Here is a 24630-nt window from a genome sequence, read left to right on the forward strand (position 1 = left end):
GTCTTTCCCTTCAAAGAACAATTTTAAGCTCAGGACCACCCAAAATCTGGAAAGTTTAAAACAAAGATTGCAGAACAGAGACATGTTGGTATTTCATGTATGGTATGGTATCTATCCCACGCAACATTAACTCCTCCTTCACCAGGAATTGCTCTTAACCATTCATATATCTCTTAATCGTACATCTTCAACACGCTGTAACAGATTAATTCCCTTTTATGTGAAATGTGCTATACAAACATCAGATGTTATTATTGTACTGTTATCAGGCATAGTTAGCCTTATGTATTTTGTTTACAGAATACACCAAAGGTCTTGGAAACTGTTCTATATGCCTCCTGAACAGATTGTGTTGGCTTTGCATTGTTATTTGCTTGAATCTTCAGCATGAAAGACCAGTAGCTGAATCTGCTGCGTAGTAATACTACACCTTTCATAAAGTGGAGGGACTAAGAACAAGAAGTGACTTTCCAGAGGTGATATCGGTAAGCCAGTAAAAGAGACGCAATAACATGCTTGATATTAAAAAATCAAATGGGTTGTATGACCTGTTTCTCCTTCCTTGTGCTACCTTTTGCTGTGATGGTTTGCTGTCTTCATCTCTGTAATATCCTGCTGCATAAGAGTGGTTCGTCTTTGCAGGCAAGTGCATGACATATGACAGACATGAAAGACAAACTGCAACTGGTAATAACATTTATGTGGACTACTTCTGTGAGCAAAGGGTGAGCGAGTTGGATTGAGTCTCATGCACTTGTGTGATGTGTGCAATCACACTCTAAACTCCATTGGAAGCCTTGACAGTTCACTGTGTTTCCTTTTTTCCATTTTCCACAGCTTGTACTTCCTCACACTACTTATTCATTCATGAGGAATAACTCTGTGTCTCCCAATGCACCACATCTAGAAAGTGATGCTTTATTGTCCCCAGGCAAACCGTGGGTCCCTGCTGGCTGTGGTTCCCTGCCGGTGCCTTAGACAGGCTTTCATCCCAGGCACAGTGTGCCCTGCTGCTCTTAATGCACCTGCGCTGAAAAAGATCCTGGTCGTTACTCCTGATGCTAAGTTTCAGTGGAAAGAATAACCTCAAGCATGGGACAATTAAATCTGACGAAGGGCTTCAGTCTGTGTAAAAGTAATATATAATAATTATTCTGAAATGTCTGTTTTGGATATATCTGAATATCACAAACTCTGTATTTAATCCTCTTTTATTTTATTGAATAATATTTTCCAAATAAAGAAGCTCTACAGATTTTTCAAACTCGCATAATAATGGAACAAAGTGATCTGTGGTATATGGCATGTGAAAACCCTTGCTGTGATTAACGGGGAGAAGGCTAATACATCAATTCTTATTTCCTGTAACCAGTAACAGTTTGTGCGGCCTGTGGAGACCAAGCCGATAAATAAATAGCAGACCAATCCGAGCATTGTGTGGGATCAAGGACAGCACATAATATATTTGTAAACGGGCTATACATAATTAATTGAAATTAGCATAAAGTTACAGTTTTACAAGTCTACAAGTCTTGAGTTACACATCACCTGTAACAGAGACACCTCTTTAAATCTTAATATATGCAAAATGACACTTGTTACCTTCAGGTTTTTTAAAAAAAGAGTCCTTCCAGTACAATTAAGAAGCAATTCTTGTCTTCTTGCTGTGCTAATTTATGCTTTTAATTTAAACAAAGAAACAATTTTAAAGTGACGGAAGTCTTAGGTTGGTGGTATTATAATGTTCATTGATACTGTAACAGTTTTAATGAAAGTACATAAACTGATTGTTAAGATTACGTTCCCACAGAGTGATAAAGATGCTCAGCAAGACTCAAAAGCAACAACTTAATTAGGTCACGTTATGCCAGGAAATTTATGTTTATCACTACACATATATATTTGGGCTTAAATTTGAAGAGGGTTTAGAAAGCAGCCAAACTCTATACCCAGAGTTCTATCAAACTTTCTTTAGAGAGGTAAAATTATACTTTCCTATGCAGAGGAATTGTTCATAATCATTTTAATAGTTAACAACATCCACCTTTTAGAGCAAGAAGATGGTCTCTGCTGTAGTTTTGCCTCTTTGGACTTGTGATCAGCCAAAGTTTGGATCTGTTTGCTTTGGGAAAACAAACAAAAAATCAAAAAAAAACCCAAGAAAAAGTTAGAGTCAGGTATCCTTGAAGCATCCCACTGTATTTCTAAGAAATGTTCAGATTACTGTTCCATTAATTCAGTTTAAGACCAGGACAGAGCATATTTTGTTGTGATTTGATTTTTAAATCCCTGGGTTACTTTTGCCTGACCTGCTGCTTGAAGCATCTTTCTGCCAGCACTGAGCCCGAAGGTTCAGAGATTTATTCAATACCTTTGTGTTCTGCTTTTTGTGCCCCATATGAGAGGCTGTTATAGATTTTCCTCACAAAGAGACTCAACTGCAATAAAAACACTTGACTCTTTTTCTGTTTTTTAATAGAATCAAGCAGGAAACCCCTGCAGATGGACTAAGGCTGAGGGCTGTGAGGAAAATGCCTCCTGTCTTGGATTCCTCTTTAGGTTCATGTTGTGTCTATTACAGTCTTGCTTTGGAAAAACAAATATTGGTCTCATTACTCCCTTAATTACCCCTTATAAAGCCAAAAATACTTGTGTAAAAGGATGAACCGTAAACAATTAAAAAAGCAGCTACTACCTGCATGCCTTGGTCCATATGATGTCTTACATACATACATGTAAGTTCTTCTAAGTCAATAAGATCTGTAATTATGTATCTGCGGTAGATTTTAATTTTCAATAGTTTACAAGAACATATGCTGTTAACAGGTGGAGACTGTTGTCTTAATCTAGTGAAGTCATGCATTAGATGCATCTTAAAGACAGACATATGAAGTCTATAGAAAGGCCATGGGAATAGAATTATGTTAAAGAAAAAAAGCATTCAATTTCTTCATGTGTAACTTAAGGCTGAGGACCAACATCCAATTTATGCTGCAAGCAGAGTGGGGGTGGTTCCTGTACCATGTACAGTGACATATTTCCAAGAATGAAGTCCTCCAAAACCATCCACAGTTTTTATAGGTGACAGCAGGGTTGGATCAAAACAGTTTAAGTGACACAGGCGTCACTGGGGAAAGTCTCTATGACAGAGGAGAAAATGTTTCTGATGTGTGGCACAGAGAGGTTTCCTAATTGCAAGATCTCACAAATACGCAACAAAACTAGTTTGCCTAATGCAGTAAGAAAATTACTGTCGTGCTCACTCTGGAGAGGGCTGTCCTCACACCCAACTTGACTTCAGATCCTTTAGTGATTTTTCTGACAGAATAGACTAAACTAGAAAAGACTATTTCAGATGGAAGTGACCTACAGTGGTCACCTAGTCCAACTGCCTCACCAACTCAGGCTTGACAAAAAGTTAAAACACGTTGTTAAGATCATTATCCAAATGCCTCTTAAACACTGACAGGTTTGGAGCATTGACCACCTCTCTAGGAAGCATGTTCCAGTGTTTGACCAACTTTTTGGCAAAGAAATGCTTCCTAATGTCCAGTCTGAACCTCACCTGGTGCAGCTTTGAACCATTCGCAAGTGTCCTATCCCTGGATCCCAGGGAGAAGAGCTCAGTACCTCCCTCTCCATATCCCCTCCTTAGGAAGCTGTACAAGGCAATGAGGTCACCCTTCAGACTCCTTTTCTCCAAACCAATCTTCAGCTGCTCCTCACAAGACGTACCTTCCAGCCCTTCACCAGCTTTGTTGCCCTCCTCTGGGCACATTCAAGGACCTTCATCTTAGATTATAATCATGGGTAATTGCTCATGAACTGTATATTAAGAAAAGTTACTGTATTTACTGAGATTTATTAAATAATGGATGGTTTTATTTTGCTGTTAATTTTACAGATCTAGTTTAAAGGTCTGTAGAGGATTAGTGTGTTTGAAAATTAGTTGTATGGAAAGTAAGTTCAAAGAAAAGAGGTTTATTCTCTCACCTTATGGCAACAGATTGCCTTTAGGTATCTCACCTGGAGTTGTCCAAAATGTATTTCAGGGATGAAAGCTCAGAAAGGAGATACTGCCAAGCATTTCACAACAATAAGTAACAAAGCATGTCCTTGATGAGATAATTTGTAATTTTTAAACTAGAGTTTGAGGTGTTTAATGCTTTATTTGGAATGTACAATTCTATACAGAATTAGTGCATATATGGCTTTTGAAAGAGTAGTGGTTTTGTGTGAGACTGTTTATTTTGGCAAAAAATCCTATTTTAAATCACTCTCAAATCTGTTTTTCAGGCAGAAATCATTTGGGTAGCAGACCAATAAGAGTGGCTTCTGTACTGGAGTGGCAGCTCTGCAGGCAGCATGTGGAGGCCAGTGGCTTCTACAACACCGGGGCAGAAGAAGTAGATGGGTTGGAAATGTGAGATGAATCTTCACTGCAAACACACTCAGCTGGCTGCTGGTAATTATACTTGCTCATCCTGCTGCGGACTACACCATGTCCAGTGTTAGCCGAGGGTTAACAAATTGTGTAGGGGAAAAAACAATGGATTTCTTAAAAAAAAGAAAAAAAATCTTTGAACTGTCTGTGAATAATAAAATAAGTCAACAATGCCTACTTTCCCAAACCACTTTGAGATCTGTAAATTAAGGTTTACGTAAGAGTGTAAATATTATTATTTATTTAAAGGCTCTCACATTTCCCTTCACTTATTCTCTTCTTCCTCTTCCTCATTACTTGTTTGTTGGGAAGATGTTGTTTGCATTCATGAATATGTGTCCAAAGTGGGAGACCAGGAGGATGTGGAATATAGGATTGATTGTGAGAATGAACAGGAGCAGGGAGGAGAGGGGGTGTGGGATGGGGGCAAGGTAAGGGGAGAGACTGTAAAAAGAGTAAGGAAAGGTTAGCAGGAGGGGAATAATATTGGGTTTCTTTTGTGATTAAAAATGTCTTACCCTAAAGCATCAGAACATCTATGTTTTGGGGTTGCTTTATTTCAGTGGACACTTCTTAAACCTTTTAGTTAAACATTAATGACAAACAATAAAAGTTTAGAGCAGCTATGATAAGAAAAGTTTTAAAAATTATCTTGACTTTAGTTGTCAAAGCATGTGATATGATTTATGTTTTTAGTATTCTAGCTGATCAAACTCAGGCTAGTGCTGGTCCATCCTTTCCGCACATGTGGTGTTTTAGTCTCTGCGTTTTTGCCTGTGTCGTGCCCCCCCCCAGGACAGGGGAGGAAGCTCTTGGGTCTCTGCAGGGCTGGGCAGAGCTCCCACCGCTCCAAACCCACTGTCCACCCGTGCCTGTGCTGTGGGCTCTGGATGAGCAGCCTCTGACATCTTGGTAGATGCTGAGAATGGGTACTGATATATGTTAGTAGCAAAACATCCACTAAATGGGAAGTTAAAATACTCCAGGAAGAATAAAAACTATCATAATGTATAACTTTAATGGAAAACATAGCCATTACAGAGGATGTGAACAAAATAACCCCCCTACTTTGTAGCCCAAGGATGCAGTTGTACTGACAAAAACATTAGAGGCACAATTGCAATGAGAATAAACTGGTTCTGTGGTGAAGGGGCTGCTCAGTTATTATAAGACCAAAACAGAGTCCCTTTTTCCTTTCAGACACGACTATCTGCCTAAAATTGTTGGCCATATTAGTCCTTCATAAAAACTGTCCTTCCTGTATTGAAATATTTATTTTCCTTTTTCATCTGTTCCCGTAGTTTTTCTCTTCGTGACTCTCTCACTTCATGTTTTACTTCCCCCTCATTCCTGGCATTTGCTCTGTTGAATGCCGCCTCTTCATGACTTTATGCATTGCTCAGCTCCAGAGATATGCTAACTACCATAACTTCATTGATTTTTTGCATCTCACTTATGTGAGATGAAATGCACAGTGCTGTAATAAAAAACCTTGTCATAAGCTCCTGGTTCTTTACACATTAGATTAGGTATTTTTTTTATATCTGTGAAAGTAGTCTTAGTAGGAGTTCTTTACTATTTCCAACTATTGTAGAAATATTGGGAAAAAAAAATGCTCTGAGAGTGCATTACAACCCTACCCACCTGCAGCAGAGTACAGGATAGCTAAAAGCAGACAATTTCCTGATAGGCCTCAAATGTTCAAAGACAAATTTACACTTCTTAATGGAAAATAAATGGATTAATCAACTACAAAGTTGTAGCATTTGCATTCTGTTCCAAAATCAAAGCATTCTATGTAATGTCAGGATCAGAGTCTGCTACAAATATTGATTCCTAGTAAATAACGAGCTGTATATCAATGTGGAATTTAATATGCACAAACACATCTGACAGGGTGTTTTCATAATAAATTGCATTGTTAAAATGTTTACATGTAGAATATTTTTCAAACAATAGGAAAAGCCAGGGCTTAAATTCTTCCAGGTAGTTGCAAAAAGAGGGAAGGTGTTCTTCAGCTGAGTAGGGGTAAGTCCTCAAACAAATAACTGTTCTGGCTGTAATTCATATTGAAATCAGCACTCGTCTCTCTCTTTAATGATCAATGCTTTGTGTTTCACATATCCAGAAGAGGAAAGGCTTATTTACAGTAATGCATTTTCCACATGTAGAAAACTAGATTTGTTCAAGGTTTCTGAGCAAGTTAAAAGGGACAACGTTGTTTCCAAATGATGGGAACAATATCAATTATCTTCAGTAAAGAACCATATAGCTGTTTTCTAGAGTCTAAGCATCTTGAATGCACTGGAAGTGTTTAACTGTGCATTCTTTGGATTTGTGGAAAATTAAGTTAAACTGTAAGAGAGAGATTATTTCTCCTGATGGTAGCTGAGAGTCTTGCTCATGCTGGCTGTCTTTTGAAGCTGTGTCTGCTGAAAAAGCAAATCTCATGTGAATAGTATTGTCAGTGATGGATGGCAATTTCTTTTACTTCCCTTTAATGATTTTGATTTTAGTTCTGACTTAGGTACACATGGTTTACTGTACTAGGGCCTGGGTCTTAGAGCTGAGTGGGGTTGACACTTGCACAGTGAGTCTCTCATGTGTGTGGGAGAACTGTGAGGGAGCTTGTAGCACAGGTCACTGCTATGGAGACACATTTCTTGCCTGTGCTATAACTTCTTGCAACATACAAGAGTGACTGGACAGAGTTCACCGCTCACAGAATTTGCACATGCCAGGGATTTTTTCTCGTTCTGTGTTTGAGACATTTTCTGTGGTTGCACCTCCTGCTGAGTTCTAGACTATCACAGGTACTATTTCAAGTAACTGCGGAGTAATGCAGCACTTTTATTGTAGGAAATAAGGACCCTTGAAACTTGCTTGCTTACTTTGATTTATTAGATATTCCCTATCCAATAATATTTTTTGAAATCAGGTCAGTTGCTTCAAAGTAAGCTCTAAAAAGGGGTGGAAGAGCATTGGGTTATTCTTCCTTAGCAGCAGCATCTTTGGAATCTGTGCCAGATGTATGAAAACTGCTCTGATGTGCTGTCCTGGGAAGAATTTCAGCCTCTTCTGCTCTGATCCTGTATGAGGGAAAGGCTTCTGGGACAAATAACACCCACCTTCATCCCTTGTGGCTGGGAAAAGAGTTTCAGACTCCTTAGGGAGTCTCCTCTGGACTGGCTCTGCAGAAGGTCCACCTTGGACTTCCAAAGGCAGACTGCAGATCTGCCTTTGCATGAGCAACTGTTTTTTTCTTTCCTGGGATTTTTTTGGGGATTGTTCCCTTCCTAAAACATTAATGTGGTCAGCACATAGGATTGTGCTTAGTAAATGGAATGAGCAGCGTCGGAATAAAAATGCTGTAGAAGACATCACCACGCTGTGGTTGAGTCCACGCTGGGTACCTGGAACGTGCCCATCTCATACCTGCTCACTGTCAGAGCTGGGTTTCATGAACAGTGACTCAGAAGAGAAGGAGCCACAGCTCAGAGAAACACAAGTATTCCCAGTTAAGAGCTTTTTCTGATTGCCTACGTGTAGGACATCAATGAATTCTAGATGCAACATTAAAGTACACTTCTGTTAAGAAAAATGAGCCTGTGAACCACCAAGGTGGACCTTGAGTGTGTTTCCTGTCACTTCTTTCCACTTCAAACTGTTCTCTGCTTTGCAAGGAAGAAAAATCAGTTTCCTTTCAGCAGGCTGCTCTGTGCAAACTACCGCTGGACGGTGAGGCAGGGCCGGTGCTTTCATCCTTGGGCTCCAACATCAGCTGTGCCCAGGGAAACGGGCAGTGGGGACTGGCAGAGCCACCGTGGCCAGGGGAGGTGCTCGGCGGTTTGGCTGCCATGATGTGATGCTGCGTAGGGGGCTGCAGAGGCTTTTACGATCCCCACTTATTAAACATTTCTGATGCTGTCACAGGAGAAGACTAAGATCTGACTCACAGCTCCAAGGGCTCCGTGTCTCTGTGGGACTAAAAGGTGCAAAAAGCAAGAGTTTTATTTTTCTAAGTTACTAAGTCACTAAGCTGCTGGCAGATATGACTGTGTACACGCAGACAAAGCAGATTGGCTCATTAGGCTGCTGGCTTACAGCTTATTTTCTTAGTATAAGTTTCCTGTTGAAACAGTAAAAAAAATTCAAATATACTAAAGCTACAGTACCCAATGCAGACACCCCCCCAGCTCTCCACTGAAGTTAGCAGTAGAACATACAGCAATGTTGGTGACTGCTTTGTCTCATCTGTAATACCTTACTCTATTTATTGAATAACATATCTATGTATCATATAGTCTTCTTCCTTGCTGGCACTCTGAATGCAATTAGCAAAGGTGTCCTTACATCTTTAAATCTTATTTAGAACAAGAGCCACAGCCAAAATGCTAATGAGCTCACCTTAATTGTAAACACTGGGCACTGATAAGAATGAAACTCCATCCTCTGTTCTCAGAGAAGTTCTTAAGTGTTTCCTACTTACATTGCTTTTTATCTGATTCTCCTTCACTTCTGTTCTTAGGCAGATTAATAGGCACCTGAACAGACAAATACCAGTACTACATCACTTTCACACCCTTTTGACAGACTTTTGAGATTGCAAAATATTTTTGGAAAATTATTATTGGAAAAAAGATTACTGAATGATCAGGTGGATGGCAGTTTTTCAGGCTGGAACAAACCGTTCCCCAGCATTCACATGAACACATTAGTAACTCATGCTTAAATGCTGATGGGACGTTTTTTAGAATGTGATAAGTGTGAAATAGCCGGTAGTTTTATCAGTCTTGGTTACTGCCCACTCCTGCTAAAAAAAGGTTGATTGTGATCATTAAGTTGCAGGTAGGCAGTGCCTCTGGACTGTAAAATAGGAATGTTAGTGTGCAGTGATGAAAGCAAACTTTGCTCAACACCTGTCTATATATATTGCAGGTTTCAGTGGCTGCCCAGTTGATCTGTTCACTCTGTTGTCTGGGAAGAAAGAAGCGGTAAGTAAGAATAACCAAGACAAAGTTTTCTTTTCTTCCTTTTTTGTACTTGTTTAGATTATAATTCCAAAGCTCTGCTTTCACAGCTCAAGGAATAGCAACAGCACTGATGTGGGGAACTGGAGTGGACATGTGAAATGTCATCTGATTGTTAGCATTTTCACCTTGTGTTCTTTCAACTGCATTTATATTTTAAGGAAGTGATAAAAAATTATAGTTCTAGACACAAACTGGGCTACTTTTTGTCTGCAAGTAACTACATTTATTTTTATGAAATACAATAAATGAAAAAAAGCATAGTATTAGTAGCTGTCAGAAATAAAACAAAACAAACTGCCTATACTATAAGAAAGTATTGTTTCAACTACTATTTGGATTTAAAATAATCGAGATTTTAAGCCAAAGTTATCAGTGGTATTGGATACTGGAAAATGTCTAGGATATGATTAATGAAACATTGGAAGGAAATACTGTCTATGTGTTAGCATAGATAGTGTGTAAAGCCTGTGTGCTATGCTATGGCTGTGTCAGGCTATTCTTGATGGAAACATTTTCTTATGCTAATTTGGTTTGATACATGGAGGTAAAAGGAATACATTAGTCTAATGCAGTTAGCTCAACTAATGTAGCAGTAGGCAGAAATCAGCTGGTTTCTCAGTAACTTTTATTAGCAGCTCTTCCATTAGATCAGTAAGTCTTTTAAATTTCATTACTTTTTCCTCTCTTGATTCTTTACTATGTATTTTGTGTTTGGGATGGGGTAGATCTGTTGTATTTCGTTACTGATGGAATTGTTTCGTTGTTGTTTTATTCTAAAAAAGTAATTGTTTTATTAAAATACCTAGCAGGTATTTAAAGCAGTTCAGCGATGTTTCTCTGCTCTGGCTCCTCAGTGTCCAGTGCTTTGCTTGGATGTGAATGCAAAAACTGATGTTTGGGATTTGTTTTCTCTCTGCACTGGCTTAGAAATTAGTTCTCTTTACTGGTTTGTTTTATATATATATACACATATATATATATATATTTTTAATTAAGTTTTGCTGTGTGTTAGATTCAAACTTGGGAGCAGTAAGTCTCAGGCATACATAGAAATAAACAGTGAGCACAATGCTAATTTTTTCTTAGCTTTCACATATCTAGTTTACCACCACATTAGTTGAAAGGTTACATCCTGGCTAAGCCTGATAACTTAGTCAGAGGAAAAACCCCAAGGAAGCGGCTGGTGCCAGAGCAAATACGAGACTTGCTTCTAACAAGGCTGAATCATTGCTGGTGTTTATTGAAGTCTTTGCCTGTTCTCTTGCACCTGGGGCTTTCTGGATGCCATGGAACAGGTTCTGTGGCAAAATTATCTACTGATGAAAAGCTACTGAATTAATTTGTGCTGGCTGAGGATACATAATGTGCTTCTGTATCCAAAATGATACATTTTGAGGGAGGGAAAAACCCAATATTTCTTCAAACTGTGTATAAGAAGGATTGCAATGTAGTTTGGTATTTACTCCTATGAAGTATGTGTGGTAAATATTTGTATTTACTAAGTCATATATCGGTTTAGCTGATAAATCCCTTTTTAACACAAAAAGCATAGCACAGTGGTGAATGACAAGAAAGTGATGTGTGTTTGTAGAAAAGCTGAGAGGGAGAGAGAGCAAAGTCTGGCTGAACCCAAAACCTGATTTGCAGCTGCTTAAGCAACCTGTAGGCACATGTATAGTCACATTGGCATCTGTAGTTGGTTTTGAAAATGCTGTTGTTTTCTCCAGAGCTTTTATCTCATCTTGTTCTAGCTGGGTCTGCTCACCTAGAGGTTAGATTTCTTTAAGGGTTACTGCTTTGTAGTTCTTATTTCAGGCACAACGTGGCCTTTCAGTGAGCTGTCACGGGTGGAGAGGTACAAACAATACCATCCAGGCATGTGCACTGGTAGTTCATGCTCTCCGTGTTAAGTGCAGCAAAAAAACAGATTTACAACTGTTTCTAATTTAAAACTGAAAAGCACCGAAACTGAAAAGCACTGAGAGTCTAGCCCTGCAACCGAGGCAATGCTGTTGCAGTCCAATGATTCACCCAGGAATGCAATATAGGGCACCTGCGTGACACCTGGTGTTGCTCAGGTAATTCCCCAGAGACTTTAGCTCTTTGAAATGCTGCAGAGAGTGAGTGAATATGGCTGTAGATATACCACAGGAGCCCACTTTGGTTTCGACTTTCTGTCACATTTTATTTCGTAATTTGAATGCCATCATTTCCATGTATCTCCTTCTTAGGAGCTGGAGGTTTCAGTTTCTTTTGGAGTTAGAAAGGATGTCACATGTAGTTAGCATTTTCCGAAGGCGAGGAAAGACTATACTGACACCGAAAGGAGCACACACGGTGGTGTGAGAGGATTTGCTGCGAGGTTCACTGAAACGGACTGGATTACAGTTTGCGCAGGCATTAGTTTTCAGACCTTTGCAATATGCATAGCTTATTTTGACCTGCCACTTTCAGGAGGAAATGAGCTCCCATTTCAGCACAGCTCCTAACAGGTGGATATCCAGAGCAACCGTGCTTATCCGGACGCAAGCTCCACAAATCCGCCCTGGGTGCAGGTATTCTGGGTGTAGGCATACCGGGTACAGGCATCCCAGGTGCAGGCATTCTGGCTGAGGTCCTGCCAGCTGAGGCAGGAATGATACGCGTAGCGCTGAGACACCTGGGCTGGCATGGGGATTGGCAGAGCTCATCACTCCGGGCACCTCATCCAGCAATTGTGGCTCTCCTGCCTTTGGACCTGGACTGGTGCGTCCAGCTGAACCCAGCTCCTTGTTGTGGTGTGCATTGGTCATTGGCCCATCCTTTGCCTGTACTCTTAACGTGTTCCATTGCGGTATAGTTATGTCTTTGTTGTTCAAAATTAAGCCTCACTTAGGGTTCTCATTGTCATTTATATCTTGCATCAAATGATGTTGGTCTTTTATGCCACACTCCACGTCAGCCTTTCCAAAGGCAGAGCTAATATGGGCTGCCAGGGAATGATGCAGTTGCCCCACTGCTCCAGCCCTCCACAGCATCCAGATTTTCTTCTGAGCATTTTCTCAAGATGTTAATGTCTGTATTTGGGCCAAGGAAGAATTATTTGAAAGGAAAACTGTAGAATGTAGATCATCCTGTAGCACAGCGATTAATTAACAGTAAGTAGTTGTGGCCAGGACTCCAGTAAACAGAGTATCAGGTGGCTGTAAACTATCTTCTCAGCTGTTCCTCTTAACAAGAATTGGGATCTGGAGAAAGCTGACAGCTCTGATAGCACTGAAAGGGTCTAAATGGTTCTGCTTTCATCAGTCCTTGATACTAATCACACGGAATGGGCTGTTCTAGTAATACCTCTGCAAACCCAAATGCAGGAGGCAAATGCTGTAAGGACCTCCATTATTCAAGTTTACCTTCCCAAATCAGAGGTTAGATAGGACTCATATGAATAATTGTTCATACATATGTATAAAAAAGCTTCCTCCACAGAGGCGGTCCACTCTCATATTATGGTATTTAATCACATAAAGCAAAGCCAGTAAGAACACATGACATACCTGTGGGATCCCAAGCACCTCAGGAACATGGGAGATGTTAGGAAGAAACACCCTGCTTGAATGGGCAGAGTTTATTTAGGAGACAGAGGCTGAATGTCTGCTGAAGTTTTCAAGCTCCAGTTTCTCCAGTGGATGCAACAGCTCAGTTTCCATAAAGTAATCATCCAGGCTGAGTCCTTCCTTTCCATAATGAGCGTAACAGAAGATCTGTAAAAGTACTGATGGCATCTCTAAAGCTGGTAGTGTCCAGTGTATTCTGGATCTCTCCATGGAGGGGACATGTTGTCAGTGCAACTTCACATCTGAATTTTCAACCCATTCTCATGGATGCATTTCACTTAAACAGCACTTGTGCTGAGTAGTTATTTTTCTTAGAGCTCTTTCAGTGCTGAACATGTATAAATGAAACTTGTTTAACAAGACGGAGGTGTTCTGGCATGGGTGGGGCTTGGAGGTTGATCTGGCATGGGTGAAAATATGAGAATTTGCTGCAAGCAAATGGAAACCCTTGTTGAAACAAGCAAGAATTATTTTTTTCTGTCTGTTCTGAGATCTTTCGCTGTGTATCTTGGGAGCTGATCTGGATCTTTGACCACAGATAGAGAATGTGTAAAAGCATATCTTTTGCTAATGGGATTGTAGAACAATTTTTCCTGCTAATGTGGAAGGGAAGATGCTCTTTTCTTTGTGGAATGCCAGAAAACAATACCGTCCTCAGTTACAGTAAGACATGAGTGATTTTGTGACCTTTCCTTCCCAGCTAAAGGAGGAGGATGTGTGACTTATTGATGTGGACAGAGGCAAAACATTTTCACCATCAGCTACATAAAGGATGATGATTAAATGAACGATTAATTATATTGTCTTAGGGTGGCTGCTAAATGCAAGTGAACTTTGTTTGCAGGAGCATGATACCAACTCTGACACTGATTTTGGACGCTGGGCGCAGGTGCCCTTTATACAAGGAGCATTGCAAGCAAATTAGCTCATGGGTGTTTCAGCGGCGTGGGTGTCAGACGTGGTGGCCACAGGGCAGATTTGCCCGTGGCACTGACCGACTCGCGTGGCAGAGAGGGTAGAAGAGACAGACCAAGGGTGAGGCTTTTCTGGGTGGGGTTCACTTGTCCCATCCTTTCCATTGAGGTTTTGGCCACACTGGCTGAACTAGCCAACTGCCTTACAAGCCTGGAAGTATAGAAGTATTGTCTTATATTGCTGTGGCTCCCCATGGTCACCTTCTCCCTCTTTCCTGTTTCTCCCTCTGGCTTCTGATATTGGTGAAGTAAATAAGTAGGACCCTTCCAGGTTTTGGTTCAAGGAACAGCTGTCTCTTCCTCTTGTGCCTGGTCTGTCACATGTGCTTGTACCTGTGGTGGCAGGATTTGGCCATGTGATGTCTTACTTTTAAAGTTATTATTTATTAATATTACAATACATATCAAATGTGCTCAAAGGAGTCAGGAAGGAAGAGGTTCAGACAAGAGAGCCTACGTGAGATGGGTGAGCCTGACCTTGCTGCCACTAACTCAGCTGCACTTGAAGCATCAGCTGTGAGTTGCAGGCAAATAAGAGTCGTTCAGCAAGCACCAATCTGGGGCTCGAAACTCAGGGTTCTTCCTCCACCTTGCCCAGGGTCACATTCACCTCCATGCTTCCATGGGAATGAACCAGTAAAAGCAACAAGATTGTGTTTGGCATAAGCGTCCAAAGCTAGACTGTGCTTTAGGGAACAACTTTCTGTGCTGAGGTCTGTATATTGAATTACCAACTTGATAAAGGCAGTCAGTTAAATCCAGAAGGTAGAAGAAAGTAAAACAGTCTTCTGATGTTTTGCTGAAAGGAAATAAAAGGAATTAAAGAAAATAAATGCCTAAGATTTGGAAAGCAGAGTAAACTTTGCTTTCATGACTTTTAAAAGTGAACAAAAATACAGGCATATGATGGACTTTTTTTAATTGGCTAAACTGCACAAATAAATCAACTGTGTGATTTAAAAAAAATAATTGAGAAAACAATATTGCAAATGAAGGAATAATTCATAAAGATTAGTCAAAAGCTATGTTCAAGGACAAATTGCTTCCACTGTGTCCATCTCTTTTGCTCTTAATCATGTTTCTCACATGCTCTGTTGTAAGCTGAATATTTTGACTGTATGCACATTTTAATCAGCACTACATTGTTAGTCACAGATCATGGCTCCCTGGCCTGAGGTGGAAAAGCCTGAAACCAATAACTATATTGGGGACTCTTCGAAACAAAACCAGAACATGGCTGGGAAAGATGGAGAAAATCACAAAGGTAATGTGTGCTCAGCTGTGACTTAAAGAGATATATGTTTTGGGGCTCTTTGGAGAAGATGGAAGGTAATTAAACAATTTTTTAAATGTTCTATTTCATCAGGCAATGTGGCTTCACTTGGAAATAAAGGGGAAATTCAACCTGCATTTTCCACAATAGCGTTGATAGATGAGACGAGGCCAGAAGAAGATGACCCATGGGCTCTGCCGGAACTGCAGGACACTGGGGTCAAGTGGTCAGGTAACCATTTCTCAGTAAATAAGTTACCTGCATTTATTTTTTCCATCATTTGTGCTCTCTTTGTCTCGGTTGTTTTTCTGAAATAATATTTGCCGAAAAATTGTATTTAAGATTTGAGGAGTTTTCAGATGTAGGCTTACACTCTGTCTCACCTTCCCCAACAGAGAATGGGGAAATTATATTTATTCAATTAAGAAGAATCTGGAAATTATGCTGCTTACCCTCCTTAAAACACAGGGAGATATATGGAAAACAGTCAAAAAATAATATGATTTTATGTCCAGGCTCCTATTGGCCTTTCTTTACTCAATAGTATGACTTTGTAAAATTGAGGGTAAATCTCAGGCTTCATAAGGCTTTTGTCATATATCAAAAGCTTTTACATGGTAAAACTGGGCATAGAATCATAGAATAGTTTTGATTGGAAGGGACTTCAAACATCATCTGATTTCAACCCCTCTGCCATGGACAGGGACACCTTCCACTAGACCAGGTTGCTCAAAGCTCCATCCAGCCTGGCCTTGAACATTTCCAGGGATAGGGCATCCACAGCTTCTCTGAGCAGCCTGTTCTAGGGCCTCACCTCCCTCATGGTCAAGAATTCCTTCCTTATATCTAATTTAAGTCTTCCCTCTTTCATCCATTACCCCTTCTCCTGTCACTACATGCCCTTGTAAAAAGTCCCTCTCCAGTAAATGAACTACCTGCTTCTGCAGTTAAAATTTTATTAAGAAGAACATTCTTTCGGGTTTAATCACACAGGGGGGTCACAATGTTGTCTTTGTAGTCTCTGCTTGTGCAATAGACTGTTCCAGAGAGAACACCAGATACATCAAGCAAGTCTTTTATGCATAATGTATTTGTTTTGCAGAACTGGATAGAAAAGGAAAAATAATTCGTGTACTCTACGGGATAGGGAAGTTTATTATGCTACTTGGATTACTCTACTTGTTCGTGTGTTCTCTGGATGTACTGAGCTCTGCTTTTCAACTAGTAGGAGGTATGAAATTGTCTAAAATATGAGGGATAAACTATGAATGAAGCAGTAAATTTCATCTGAGTGACTAAATTACCAGTATCACTCTTCAAGAACATTATCCATAGATTTATGTCTTGAAATATAGATTCAGAGGGAAGTAGCCCTGATTGAAGACTGACCCTCATCTGTTTTAAAAGGCCTTTATGGCTCAAATTCCAAAGAGCTGTTGATGTAGGGATTATTTGCCCCAATGTGTTAGTATGTTCCTGTTACTTTAGTGACCATTTACATGAATACATCTGTGTGTAAATCTGTCCCATGTGAAAGATGTTTCAACAAGGTGAAATATGAAAATTATGCTCTTGATCAAAGCACTGAAATGTCCCCAAAATTCTTCAAAGATGAAAACTGTTGATGTGCATTTTTTACATTTACCTGTTTCCAAGGGTTGAATTCTGCTGATGGATTCAGAAATGGTTATCTGAGAAATATGTGAGCTTCTGTGGAAGTATTTTTGATTTTTGGCAACAACAAATAAAAGAAAGCTAGAAGAACAGAATTACTGAGGATTATTAAAACATTTTTCCTTGCTGCTATAACCAAAAACATCCAGGCAGTAATAACATTTAGATCTATGTATGTGTGGGATTTTTGTCCTACAAGTCTTTCCTCAGCTGTGGTTTTATATAGTTCTCTGTAGAGTTCTGTAGAGCTTGTTTAATCACTGAAGTTAGAGAATATAAAGTATTCTTTGATAACTGAGAAGCTGAGAGTTCAGGATCTGAATTTGGATCCCGGGGTTACATCATCCTGTATGTTTTTTGTTTGTCAAGCATATGGCTATATACATGTCAATTAAATGGTTGAATGATCTTTAATTTAATGCTCTGATAATTTCTGTGGACTTTACCTTGCACTTCCCTCACTCTGAGAATGTGTTTTTTGTAGGTAAAGCTGCAGGGGACATTTTTCAGGATGATTCAGTGCTGTCTAATCCTGTTGCGGGATTGGTGATTGGAGTTCTGGTGACTGTTATGGTCCAAAGCTCCAGCACTTCTTCATCCATTGTGGTCAGCATGGTGTCCTCCACATGTAAGTCTGCTTACAGTATCTTCTCAGAGATCACTCATATGTCTTGGTCTGGGGCGCAAACGTGCCCACCTGTGTTGGAGTTGTAAAAGCTTTGAGTGTAAGAGTAGAGACTGCAGATAAAGATTTTCACAGCTGTTGCCATGATATAAAAATAAAATTTAAAAGTAACAACAACAATAGTAATAGTAGTAGTAAGTCTGTAACTGCAATGAAAATCGTCTGAAGCCTTGGCATTGAATACATTAATTTTGGAAGTATCTTCACAGTTTTCTCATGTTAGCCAGTTGCTGAACTTCATTTATTTCTGTGGCATCAGTTCAAAATTCTGCAGTAAGTAGAAAAACACCTGGGAAGGAAGAGACTTTATATTACTCCGGCCCTCTAACATGTGGTGAAAAGGGACAGCCATAGGCTGTCGTTTCGGTGGGGATCACAGGACTGTGGGAGCACCAGGTCCCCAAGGGGCTTGATTAAAGCAAACGTATCTGGATTGGAGCGCCAAATCCCAGTGACATCAAGGGAAGCCAGGGTTTTAGTGACATTAACCGATGTTAATTTTCATTGGAGCAAAGAGCTTGCTGATGATCAGATTTTTTTCATTCAGTGCTTCCTTTTCTGCTTTTTAGTGCTGACTGTTCAATCAGCTATTCCTATCATAATGGGGGCAAACATTGGCACCTCAGTTACAAACACGATTGTGGCACTCATGCAAGCTGGGGACAGGAATGAATTTAGAAGGTATTGTACTTAAACACTAGATCTGAAAAGTTGCTTTTCTTCCTTCGTTGTAGGTTTTCTTCTGTATTCCCTATCACTACTACAGCCATTCAATCTTTCTCTTGACTAAAATTTCAATGTCTAGTTAGGAAAGTCACAAGCATAGCCATGGCCAAGGTATAATGCTGTCTAGATATATGGCTTTGTATACTTGAGGAAAACCATACTGGGTTCCTTTAAAAGTTTTGCGTTTCTTGTAAGAACCCACCGTTTTTAACTGGATCTTGCACAAGGATAAATTTTCAACTGCTCTCTCTATACCGCTCACATTTGATGATCTCTTTATTAAAAGGGGCTGTACAAGAAGTAAATATTACAGTATCTTGGTCTATTCTCCTTAAAAGAGACGTTGAAGGTTGTTTAAGTCTAGAGAAAGAAGGAGCTGGTAACTGTAGGGAAATGAAGTGTCCTGGCTCTCAAATATACAGTGACAACTTTTAGACTGCTACTTGACATATTTGCTGGGAGAACTCATGGCTTACTGGAGATGGGCAGTAAACTTGTGAGGAATAAGAGACTTTGGTACCTTGTCATTTGTGGCATACCAGACATATGAAATACACTTAGCCCAAGTATTTTTCTCCAAGATTTCCTGTCCTGAATCTTTGGTTGTGCTATTCTCTGTCACTTAAATTCCAGTGCCAAAGTAGCATATTAGTATCTGTTCAGGAAAAGAATTTAAATAATAACAAGAAAGAAGCTGATTTTTAACATTCATTAACACCATTAACAACCACTGCAATCTGTAAATTGAAGGTGGTAGCACTATCCATTTTGTTGGCCTACTTTGCGTGTTCCCTGTGATTTACCCTCAAGCAGTTTTTCAGTGAGAACTTAAATTACAGGATTAGCATTTTGAGGAGTTTTTCCTCCACATTTTCTTCCTTCATAACAATTTAAGGAGCTATATTTTAAAACAAATACAGGCAGATTGCAGAGAATTAAGAGGACCACAAACAGCTACTAGGAAGGTGGGAAAAAGTGCCTCTGAGGGAAGAGCTGTGGTTCCTCAGGCTCTGGAGGAGAAGCTAGAAGGGAACTGTACACCAACAACTTGCAAGAACATGTGAGAGGGCTGCAAAGAGCCATCTTCCGCCATGAGTCAGGGAGAACAGGTGCCAGAGGCAACTCCTGGCTGAGGATTAAAAATGTACCAGAAATGCATGAGAAGCAAAAGCAAAGGTAGGCTGTACAGCCACTTCTTTCTTCAGACAAGTACTCTTAGCAGCCTTCTGTTGAGGATCACTTTTGCCTTTTCTAGTTTGTCTAATTTCACTCACTTGGCTGGCTCTCTCGCTGGGTCAATGGTGTGGAGATGACTTAGTGCTCTATAGCAAAGCAACCATCTCCTGTGACCCCAGAAATGAAATGACTCCCATCTTGAAATGGGCTTCATCCCCACCTGTATGATTTCATATTTAATTGATGTTGTGCACATGTTGTTTAATTAAAAGCAGCTCTGTTGTTTAATTTATTCTTGCAGGGCCTTTGCTGGGGCAACAATCCATGATTTCTTTAACTGGCTCGCTGTGTTTGTGCTGTTGCCCATTGAAGTAATTTCTGGCTATCTTTACCATCTCACCAATGTTATAGTTGAGTCCTTTCATCTTGAAAGTGGTGAGGATGCCCCTGAGCTACTAAAAGTTATCACAGACCCCTTTACAAAGCTCATAATTGAGGTAAGTTCTTTCTCTCTTCAGGGAAGGTGCTTACTTGGTTTATACACAGCTCATCAGAGTATGAGGGAGGGGCTTCCACTCACTTCCCTCTGTCCTAGGGGTAAAGCTCATTAGCAGAAGGATTCTTCTTTTTATTGACATTTCGTAACACCTCAGCTCCATGTTTTCTGTTTCCCCCACATTTCAGCTCCTCCTAGCTAGGAGGACTGGGAAGGCAGGTGAGGATAACTACAGACACACGGGATGGTTGGGATGGCAGCCTGTTGCCTAGACATTGGCAGATAGTACTAGCTGAGAGAACCTAGCACATCTAGAAGATCTGCATAAGACTTGAAGACACTACACTGAAATTATGGGAAACTCGAGCACATCTAGAGGGACAGCTGGAGGCCAAAGGGGATGCACACATCTCCTAAAGTGACAGTAAATGCATTTAGGCCATTGTGTCATTGTAGTTATTTAAACAGAAAGGGTGAGATGAGGTGGTGGGTGATTTGGGGAAAATGAGACATGGTGTTTGTGCCTGTAGAGTTTGTGCCTTTTTCTGGGAGTAAACCCACTCCTACCTGTCGGGCAACAGCTCCAGTTTGAGAGATGATCACGTATGCTTTATGTGGTTGAGCTTCCAAAGAGACTTATTTGAGAAGAGCTGAACAGTGTGATGCAAGTTGGAATAATTTTTATTTTTTTTTTTTTTTTAAAGCTTGATAAATCGGTCATAAATGCAATTGCTACAAATGATGAATCAGCAAAAAACAAAAGCCTGGTAAAGATTTGGTGCGTAACTGAAACCAATGTGGTGAGTATTATGATAAATTAATTGTCAGGCTTCTCAGGAATTGTATTACTGATCTGTAGCTGATAATCCTTATCATAGAACTGTGAAATTAGATTTTAAAATAAATTTTCAGCAGAAAAAGAATGAAAACAATTTAATGTAGTTTTTCTCTACTTAAAGTGAGGATGTCATACCAGTGGTGGGCTTGACCTGGTTGCTTTTGGTACCATGCAGGCTCTTGCTTATCGGAAATGGTGGTTTGGAGCCATGCCTTTCACATCCAAATGCCTTTAAATTTTGATACTCCTTCTGACTCCCTGGAAGTGGAAAAAATCTGCAATATAGGCCAAAGAATATATATTTTTGGCTACCATTTATCTATTGATCTAGCCAGTTTAATCTTCCGTTCATTAGTATGATGTGGTGGCAGCTGGTCACTTCCAGCTTTCCTGGAAAACTGCCCTCAGAGAAAGCCTCTGTGGGGGCCAAATCCTGTTCTTCACCCCAGCAACACTGCAGCTGGAAGGAATCTGCTGACCAGATTGACACCAATGACTGTTTTGGTGGAGTGTGGAGCTGAGTGTTTGGTTTGTGTTGTTCAGCTAACTAACAATTAGAGCATTAAATATCCCTTGGATCTCTAATGAGACTATTCTACTTGTTAGTATGTGTATACGGTAATTCCCGAAGTCCTGAGGCAGAAGATACTTAAGGACATATAGCGGAGGTTAAAATTAAGTGCTTGGGTTTTTAAAGGAGCCCAGCTCCTGTTGAATGGTGGTCTGGATGGCTAGTGAAACACTAGCTAGGTAGACAGTGCTGGGAGCAGAGCTGTGCTAATGTGAAACTGCTCAGGTTACGCTGTGGAGGAGCTGGGTATTTCATCTCAGGGGAGACATAATGCTCCCAGACCCCAGCCAACACTTGGCTACCCCTTCCCTGCCTGGGTAGCAAGGTCAGATCCCTGAGTCCTACAGTCCTCCCACTCTTAGAAGACAAGCACCTACCTGGAAAGCGTAGGCTGAGTGTTACATTTCCATATACACAATTCTTTCTGTGCTTGTCTATATTTTGGCTGTGTAACTACTACCCAAGCATATAGTCAAATTACAAAAACACATGAAATCCCTACAAGCTTGACTTGAACTTGGCAGGGGGAAGAGGAAGATTGTTTAAATGATTTACATTCCTAGTGGGTTAAAGTAATTCCTGGCAAAAAATTATTAAACAGACTGATGGCAGGGATAAATACATGTAGACCCCATATGTTTAAAGCAAGACATAAGGGTAAACATTCTGATCTGATGCAGCTGCTTTGAAGCTCAGATGGCTCAAAAATTTCAGGAAGGCAAGAAAAAACATTGCATTGTGTTTGTAAAGGCAGATGTGTCGAGGCAGGCTGGAGACCAGGCACTCCCTGGAGATGTTGGCACATTGGATCCAACCCCAGCTTCGCCCATCAGCTGGAGCAAGAGTGCAAATGTGGGTGTCTGCAGGCAGTGTCCAGCAAGAAAATATGATTTCTCCATCTCCATTTCAGCAAAAGACTATCACTTGAACACGTCCTTAAGATACCTCCTGTTCAGCAGTGTGGTTCAGAGTCCATTTGGCCATTAGCTGCTCTTGTAGGGAAGTACAGTTCGGTCAGCAAACTGTTCCTCAATCCGCATAAACAACTTTTGGACCTGGCATCAGAATGCAATACATCTGGGCTAGGAGCTCTTAGAAGCAAGGTTTTATTGCAGTATAAACAGAAATTCAGGTTCAGCTCAGTAATACCAATGATAATCATAGTGATAGTAATTATTTCTTAGGTAGCATTTGACCTGTAGAAAGGGAAGTAGTAGCAGCACTTCACATTCTACAGATAGGAAATGAGGCACAAAAGGCCAGTGTGAGCAGCTTGTGCTCATCCAGCAACAGAATCTGCACTAGTACTGTAGCATTCTGAATCACAGTCCCATGTAATACTTACCAGACCATTAGTTGCAGCTAAGATGACAGTAAAGGGGTCTTTCTTTGACCTGAGGAAGCTGTGTCACTGGCTGGAGAAGGAATGCCACTGCTGCTGCTGGGCATCGGCCTCTTTCTACAGAGTCTGACATCATTAGTTAAGGTTCTTAGCTACTGATGACTTGGTGCTATGGTTGTTACAATGAAAAAGGTTTCAAGGGCATTTTAATTTTTAAATGCTGTATTGATTGACTTAAGTAACAGCACAACCATTTATTTTAAGAATGTAAAAAATTTTGTCTTGTCATCTTTGTAGTGCCAGCTTACAAATCCACCTTTAGTTGATGAATGCTTGGTTTCAGTAAAAACCTAGAACTTTGCATGAGCTCTTATTGAACTGTTGTAAGTGACTGAAGTATCTGCTTTGGTAATCTTTAGACACTGCAGAATGTCACAATTCCACCTTCAGAAAACTGCACATCTCCTGACCTTTGCTGGTCTGAAGGAAATTCAACGTGGACCATGAAGAATGTAACTGAAACAGAAAATATCAGTAAATGTAAGTAGCAGAACTATTTCTCCTTCAGTAATATCTTTACAAATGTATGGTGATAACAGACCCTTTCAGAGGTACATCAAGAGGCACTCACCTGTATATGAACACAAGGGGCAACCAGAGCAGCCCCTGCTCTGTTATAGCTTCACAGCTGGAGTTGCCAGCATCACTGTGATATCTGGCTGCAGATGGGTCTCTTTCCATGCTCCCTGATACCAGTAATTGAGGTCTTCAGTATCATGTCACCTTCACTGTTCAGGTGACTTGGAGGTACAGTTACTTTGCTGTAATGGTTGCTTGGATATTTCCATCCTTGTGCATGCCCTGCGGGACTTGGAACAGCCCTTCTCAGGCACACAGCCACCTCTGGGAAGAGCTGACCCACCATCTGGCTCAGCACAGCAAAATTTTCTCACACCATTGTATTGCCCTCTCTTGCACATGGTCACCCAGCTCCCGCCAGCCCTGCAGGGGTGCCTAATGTGTATTTTATAAGTGTGTCCATACAAGACCCCCTCTTGCCCCACTCAGATATGGCTTCTGTGGAGTGAAGGAGGTGGCATTTTTGGTCTTTGCATCAGCTGCTCAAGCTGTGAGTGCTTTGGTCCCATTTTCTTAGAGGCATGTATGAAAACCAGAGCTGGGCTTGGGATCAGAAGCAAAAATGTAGCTGGCCCAATTAATTTTCCTTTTCTTTTTTCAGGCAAGCATCTGTTTGCAGACTCAGACCTGCCTGATCTTGCCATCGGTCTCATCCTTCTGGCTTTGTCTCTGCTTGTTCTGTGCTCCTGTTTGGTGATGATTGTTAAGCTATTAAACTCTGTGCTTAAAGGACAAGTGGCGAGCGTTATCAAGAAGACAATAAACACTGGTAATTATCTGCTTTTCCTGAAGATTGTTTTCAGGAATGACAAGGACATTGAGCACATTTATTGATATCTCCTGTTCTGGCAGATATTATAGAATAGTTTAAGGAAAACAGTATTAAACTAAAATCACACCTGCCCCAACATTTTTTCTCCTCAGCATGTTATTTTCTTTATTTAAAAAAATCTATTAGTGAACAGCTTGCTTGTGAACTGCAGCAGATTAACAGCAACCAAGACCAAAGTCCAGGCTCTGTTTCTTGATGTATAATCATTAGCTGTTAGAAGTGTAACATTCTGAGCCTCAAAGATAGCACCAAAGTGGTGAGATCCTGATTGCCTGCTCTGGCACAGAGTCTGCATGTTTTTTCTAAAGTAAGTTGAAAGAAGTTTGTAGTGATT

The 24630-nt window shown here is 40.4% G+C and overlaps 1 protein-coding gene across 2 annotated transcripts in view; it reads left to right on the forward strand.

Annotated features, from left to right (window-relative positions):
• The first annotated feature begins 375 nt into the window (after positions 1-375).
• The window catches only part of SLC34A2 (solute carrier family 34 member 2), a 29794-nt gene continuing 5539 nt past the window's right edge, over positions 376-24630 (forward strand). The window contains exons 1-12 of one of the 2 annotated variants that reach the window (XM_021286084.2): positions 376-485; positions 4297-4465; positions 9383-9438; positions 15194-15308; positions 15411-15548; positions 16420-16548; positions 17476-17619; positions 18246-18357; positions 19880-20075; positions 20779-20874; positions 23245-23365; positions 24066-24233. In XM_021286084.2, coding sequence (XP_021141759.2) covers positions 4411-4465; positions 9383-9438; positions 15194-15308; positions 15411-15548; positions 16420-16548; positions 17476-17619; positions 18246-18357; positions 19880-20075; positions 20779-20874; positions 23245-23365; positions 24066-24233 — 1330 coding nt within the window. In that variant the 5' untranslated portion in view covers positions 376-485; positions 4297-4410. Of the gene's footprint in view, positions 486-4296; positions 4466-8905; positions 9293-9382; positions 9439-15193; positions 15309-15410; positions 15549-16419; positions 16549-17475; positions 17620-18245; positions 18358-19879; positions 20076-20778; positions 20875-23244; positions 23366-24065; positions 24234-24630 lie in introns of those variants that run through there. The other variant, XM_005501280.4, reaches the window with a different exon arrangement.

The sequence above is a fragment of the Columba livia genome, chromosome 4 (genome assembly GCF_036013475.1).
Source record: "Columba livia isolate bColLiv1 breed racing homer chromosome 4, bColLiv1.pat.W.v2, whole genome shotgun sequence".
In the NCBI taxonomy this organism is placed as follows: Eukaryota; Metazoa; Chordata; class Aves; order Columbiformes; family Columbidae; genus Columba; species Columba livia.